The following is a 6585-nucleotide window of genomic DNA, read 5'->3' as shown; positions in this document are numbered from 1 at the left end:
AAGGACACTCCAGTTGGTGATCGTGACAATACATTTATTTTTAGTTATTTTAACTACAAATTTAAATTAAACAAAAAAAGGAAATTATACATTTACACACAAGTAATAAATTACAGTAAACATATATACACACTGTTGCTCGATATTTAATTACAGCTTCAGATGTATGATATTTTCATTTGCTACAAGCAGGATACACAAGAAGCACGTTCAACGCGGACACACAGACAGCTGTCATGGTAATAAACACCTTAAACAGCAACCGTTTGCGTGTCCGCGCTTAATGCGCATCTCATATTTGAAAAGCATTTTAGGGGGCCCTTGGCTTTTGGGGGCCCAAGGTGGTTGCCGACCTTTGATTAATGGGTTAGTCCGCCCCTGGATAAATTAGCTTCACTGTTAGAAGAGGAGGAAATTTATCTGACCCCCCCAAAAAGGTCAGTGATTACTTGAATGATATATGGAGGGAGCTCTCTAGAACCGCTATGAGCAAAATGCCTAAAAATGGACTCTGACAGCCTTGAACATTTGTGTGAGTGTAACTGTTTGAGAGTTTAATATCATGCTGAATGTAACATTCAAACAGGGTCAAAAATTGATTGTGAAGATTGCATCCCCTGCAGGACACAAATAGCACAAATGCTAAAATTGATGCTATTATGATTTGCATATTATATTATGATTGCATTATTGTACGATTGAGGTTAAGTCACAGGGTTCCTGGAAAAGGAAAAAAATTAATTTTTATAAAACATGTCCTTTTGTATCACATTTACTAATGGTGCATTGTTTATCCATTTGATCTTTCATTCAAAACTTTCAAAAAAACATCTAATGTTAATCTAACCTAAATTCTTGAGTAAAATATCTCTAAAGCATATTCCCATTCATATTTGCATTTGTTTTAGCACACCAGGGTGACTAGGAACATGAAATTATACAGCCATGACTTCCTGAAATATGTACATATGTATATGTACATCTTGAGAAATAAAAAGCTGCATACTGCATCAGTTAGGGTTAAAAGAATTGTTGCAAAACATATAACATTCCAGAAACATGTTAATTACTGCAACAATGATCCAATCCAATCCTTCAGTATTTGCTTTATTTAAAGCAGTGTATATATTCTCCTGGGGGGAAAGCTGAAAATTTTTATAATTGTAGCTTTTTCATATTTAATGTGATATGACACTATACTGTTCAAAAGTTTGGGGTTCATGAGATGTTTTTAATGTTTTAGAAAGAAGTATCTAATGCTCACAAAGGCTGCATTGATTTGATCAAAAAAATACAATGAAAATAGTAATATTGTGAAATAATATTACAATTCAAATCAACAGTTTTCACTGACCTCCAGATTACTTTGCATTCCAGTCATTCTTCTGCACTAGTTACCAGTTTGTTCAGCCCTCATTCATAATGAACTCTTCACAACACACTGAACATTATTAGTCTGCATAACGCTTCAATCACCAGCAGTTATTACGTACTTAAACCCACCATGCTCTCCATAAAACAGGCTTCAAGACTATACAACATTTTCTTATAGGCTACGTACAGTAAGCAATTTTTATATAGAATACCTTCAGTAAGTACTTCACTATATCAGTGATTACATATTGTGAGCATTTTTATTGTTTAAAATACAATTTACAAACCTCTAAAGCTAATCAGAATAAATCTCAAACACAACAATCATGTCATGTAACAGTTGAGTCAGTCTCACACAGTAAGTTTGTTAAGTTCATTATTAAAAAACAGAAAACAAACCACATCATTACAGTAACAGTATGTTGTATATTTACTTATTAATAACTCAGTTTGGAGTGGAAAGTCTGAGGGTAATAATACACACAAATGACCGTTTCACAAAGCATGTGTCACACTAACATCACCATCAATAAATATTAGTGTTGTTTGTGGAGAAATAAGAAATCAATGCTGAACATTTACAGTGATTTGAACACCCATATTCTAAAGATACTGAATGAAGAACACTTGATGTTCTTCATAGAGATAAGAAAAATCATGGGAATCACTAAATATTTTCATGCTTTAAATGAAGAAACCCTAGTGACTGGATTGATAACATTATGCCAATGTACTGATACTGTATTTATGGGCTGTTAGAACAATGAGAACATGTGCTACATTAGGCCAGTACAACTGATTTCTAACATTCCTTCTTTTACATCATTTTCCAAGGCACAAAATGACAGTGCGGAGGCCTCTAGTGGCAAATATTGAGGATAACAATACATCTTTCACTATTTGTGCTTTTTAATGCAACAAAAGCATAGAAAGAAAGAAAAAACATTCAAACAAACTGACACGTGCAAGATGTTTCCCAGTTGTGTCCACTCATGGCTCATAGATTATTTCTCATAGAGATCAAGTGGGTAATGCTCTTTATACTGCTGGATATGCCGCCACATGGCATCTCTCTGCTTGGCTATAAGAGGAATCATCTCATCGTAGACGTCAGTGAACAGCAGCTCGGGATTGGGTTTCAGACGTCTCTCGGCTCTTTCGAAGGCCTCCATGACGAGTTTTCGGGACTGCTTCCTCCAGGCCTTCTCCTCGTCCTCGCCCCACCAGCCTCGGGCGGTCATGTAGTGTCGCAGGCGAGAGATGGGGTGGTCCTGCTTGTCCCAGTAGTTCACCTCGTCGACTGAGCGGTACGCAGAGCTGTCGTCACTGGTGCTGTGATGACCGATCCTGGAGGAGGAAGAGGAAATAAAGGCTTCGCTTATTGAACAACACTAGGGGTGCAATGAAATTGTGGTTAAAAAATGTTTGGCCAAAAGATCAAATTAGCAGAAAACGCTACTCTGGCTAACAGGATGTGAATGACTTTGGATCGGAGTGGATTGAGAACTCTAAGAAATTTGTCTTTGATCTCTGCCCGAGTTCTTTCCAATGCTTTGTATCACATAAGGGATCGCAAAAAGACAATGTTAAAAGTTGCTTGAAATTACTGAACGAGGTTGGTGGAAACATTCCCTGCTTTGTATCTCATTATCTGGACGAACTACCGCCTGTGTTTCTGCCTGGTTGGGAAAATTGTGCAATTAAGTACAGATATTGCTACTATGAAACAGGCTATGTCAATATAGACAAATATTTGTTAGCTCTTTTACAAAGTCTTGATTTTGTTTTGGGGGTGTACTAGAACAGGCTCTCATACTAGGTTGTTCGAAAAACACATTATTTTTCACATATTTACATTATTACAACACCTCTCTCCCCAGTCTGGCATGAACGGCGTCTCCGACATAGTGATAACACTCGTTGCCTTCTCTAGAGCAGCTCAACCAGTGATATCACAAATCCCGGAAAATATGCATTGTAGTCCAAACTAGTTTTTGAAAAGTGATTTCTGTTAAATAAAATATCTCCTTTTGAATTGGATTTTGAACTTTGTAACTTTGCAGATCTTTTTTATGCTCAAACAGCAACATTACAGACTAACTAAAGTTGAAAAAGTGAAAAAGCATAATAGCACCCCTTTAAGATCTTCATGTGGTGATGGCAGATATAAATCAGCGATTATGTGTGATGGAACTGCCTGAGTCTGCGCCCATCCCACATGTAAGCCGGGAAAACCCGTGTGTAGAGGTTTGTGCATCCATGGTCTAAAGGTATTCCTCTTTTTTGGGGGGAAACATTAGAACAAAAATCTGTATACTTTAAAATTACGTCCTTTTTATGTATTTATTTGTATGTCCTTTGATATGGACCTTTGAGTCTGAAATAAAATAATATCTATATATCTATATATATTCACATATTTTACACAGCTCTACAAAATGCTTGATTTTGATTGGTCAGTCACAATATTCCAAGGTCTGTTATAGAGTGCAACAGTGGGTTCTGAAAAGAAAAAGTCCATTCATTTTCTACATAGGAAAACAGATTTTTAATGATACCTCATAAACCTTTAAAGAAAGGTCTACTGTGAGCTTAGAGGTTGTTAACTGATGGTATACGCTTTTGTTGAAGCCATCCGTTCAAATTATCTTAACATAAGTCATAAGTCATTTTAAAACATTTTTAAAAAAACGTACCCTCCAAACAGAGTCACAGTGTGCAAATTTCAATATTTAATATTTCCATAATTATTTATGTGGTGAAAAGCTGTGTATTAAGCAGTATGAGATTTTTGTCTTGTTCCTCTTGGCTCAACGCTGCTTGTTTTAACTAAAGAAAAATTAATTAATACTTTCATTCAGCAAGGCTGCATAATTGATCAAAAGTGACAGTGAAGACTTTTATATTGTCCAAAACATTTCTACTTCAAATAAATGCTGTTCTTTTGAACTTTCTATTCATCAAAGAACAATGAAAAAATGTAACATGGTTTTCACAAAATCATTAAGCAGCACAACGGTTTCAAACTGTTTTCAAAATTGATAATAATTAGAATCGTTCTTGAGCACCAAATCAGCATTTTAGAATGATTTCTGAAGGATTGTTGAAATTATTTCTGGGTTACTTCCTTGAGTATTTCCTTGAATAATGACCATATATTATCGAGCAGTTATCAGAAGTGGGCCTCTCAGGAACTTGAGAAATCAAATCTACATAAAGAGGAAGATCAAATTTACATTGAACTGGTAATGAATGGACAAACAGAATCCAAACCACAAAGGGAAAACTATAATCTGCTTAAACTGCCTGGATTCAAGCAGATTCATTCTGTGTGAGAGACTAGCATCAAACCTGACACACGTTTTTCATGCAATAGGCAAGTAGTTCTCTCACACATATTTTATGCGGTTTCATAAAAGCCTACACTGCAAAACATTGTGTTGATAAATAGGTTTACAGTGCATCTCATAGTGTTTTCTGCTGAGTTTGCCACCCTACACACAGTAATAACAGGCTCTACCCCAAATGGCACCCTTGTGGTCTCCTCGAGGTCTACACTGTGCCAAATGGGCTGCTTATAGTTAATAGAATGCAGTGGAAGTTGTACTTCCTAAAATTCAGCTAGTTTCATTCATTTGGTTTACATGAGGATACACTCTACCTGTAGGTCATGGCTTCAATAAGGAAGGGCTGGTTTTCAGCCACCGCTCTACGTCGTGCCTCCTTTGTGGCATTGTACACTGCAAAAACATCGTTTCCATCTACACGTATCGACATCAGTCCATATCCTGGACCTCGAGCAGCTATGGACAAAAAGGGGAGAAGAAAAAAAAAACACATAAGACAAATGAAACGCAGCGACTCACATGGGAGTTTGTGACATACATACTTACCAATACCATCTCCTCTGTACTGCTCATTGGTCGGTGTGGAGATCGCATAACCATTGTTGCGGCAGAAGAATATGAGAGGACACTCAAGTGTGGCTGAAAAATTAAATCCAGCATGTGCGTCTCCCTCACTGGCGGCCCCCTCTCCAAAGTAACAGATCACCACACGGTTTGCGTTCTCCCTCTTCACTGCGTACGCCGCCCCAGCCGCTACAGAATTTTAAAGAAATTAATACTTTTATTCATCAAAAATGACACATTTCTGTATAAAATAAATGCTGTTCTTTTTACCTTTCTATTCATTCATTATTCATTATACTCACCATTAATAAAACACATGATGCTGTGTTGTGACACATGACAATTTTGTGAAATTCGGCTTGAAAGGAGTAACAGCACAATGAAGTTGCGATTGTAAGTTGCAATCTGTAAGACGCGCACGGAAGCGTGACTTGAGATTTTTATATTTTAGACATCCATCAATTAGTGATGAAAAAAATATAATAATTTGCCGCGCTGGTGGAAACAATACGAGACCGTGCTGCCGCGACTGTCAAGAGCGGCTAGACGGCGTTTAGTGTCCAGCAGCAGAGCGTGTGCCGTCAGCGCAGCTGAACAGTTCTGCTTTCAAATGCACACAATAGGCTAAAGCTTGCCTCAAAGCACTGGCAAAAGTAATTACCATGCATGAATGTGTCAGGAGGGAAATAGTAAGGAGATATTTGAATTATTTACTAATAAACTAGTGTTTTCTGAGTCGGTGTCGCAAGGATGAAGTTGTCGATCCTGACTCGCCATCTCCTCATTAGACGCGCCTTTAGAGAGAAGTGCATCTTTACGGATTATGATTATAATGAAAGAGTTTTTGTTTTTGATTTGTTTTATTTCGTTAAGTAGTCATTTAAAGCTTTCTATAGATATATTTATCATGTCTGTGAGACATGTATTCGCTGACTTTCGGTTCATTTTTGTAAGCGCTCCTGTTCAAGACAAGATGGCAGAAAGCGCATCATGTTTGTTTTCTTTATTTTATAAAAACGTTTTGTAGATATTGTGAGTGCACACAAATAAAAGTAGACCCTTTACAGTTACGAATGATGTATTACTCTTACCTTTATGAGTAAAAATTACAGCGTATCCACTGAAAAAAATGCATGTGATCGCGCTGGCGCCTCTATGTCCTGCAAAGCGCGCTTCAGTTTCCACTCTCCGCACAAACTATTGGATATAGCGCACATTTATCTAGGTTTAACGTTTAAACATTGTGATATGCTTGAACTGTTTTATATCTATAGATTTTATTTTAGGCAAGTCGTGATGA

General features: G+C 37.0%; 1 protein-coding gene across 1 annotated transcript in view; it reads right to left on the bottom strand.

Moving 5' to 3' along the window:
• Window positions 1-1293: 1293 nt before the first annotated feature.
• The window catches only part of LOC107758241 (2-oxoisovalerate dehydrogenase subunit alpha, mitochondrial-like), a 10990-nt gene continuing 5698 nt past the window's right edge, over window positions 1294-6585 (bottom strand). Inside the window, exons 6-8 of the mRNA XM_016575930.1 lie at window positions 5268-5474; window positions 5036-5177; window positions 1294-2721 (exon numbers count right to left, since the gene is read on the bottom strand). Of these exons, the coding sequence (XP_016431416.1) occupies window positions 2379-2721; window positions 5036-5177; window positions 5268-5474 (692 nt within the window). The 3' untranslated portion in view covers window positions 1294-2378. The remainder of the gene's footprint in view (window positions 2722-5035; window positions 5178-5267; window positions 5475-6585) is intronic.

This window comes from Sinocyclocheilus rhinocerous, unplaced genomic scaffold, assembly GCF_001515625.1.
Source record: "Sinocyclocheilus rhinocerous isolate Xijiao unplaced genomic scaffold, SAMN03320098_v1.1 scaffold23, whole genome shotgun sequence".
Classification (NCBI taxonomy): domain Eukaryota; kingdom Metazoa; phylum Chordata; class Actinopteri; order Cypriniformes; family Cyprinidae; genus Sinocyclocheilus; species Sinocyclocheilus rhinocerous.
Note: the sequence above shows the minus strand (reverse complement) of the source record. Positions and strands in the feature narration are given on the sequence as shown.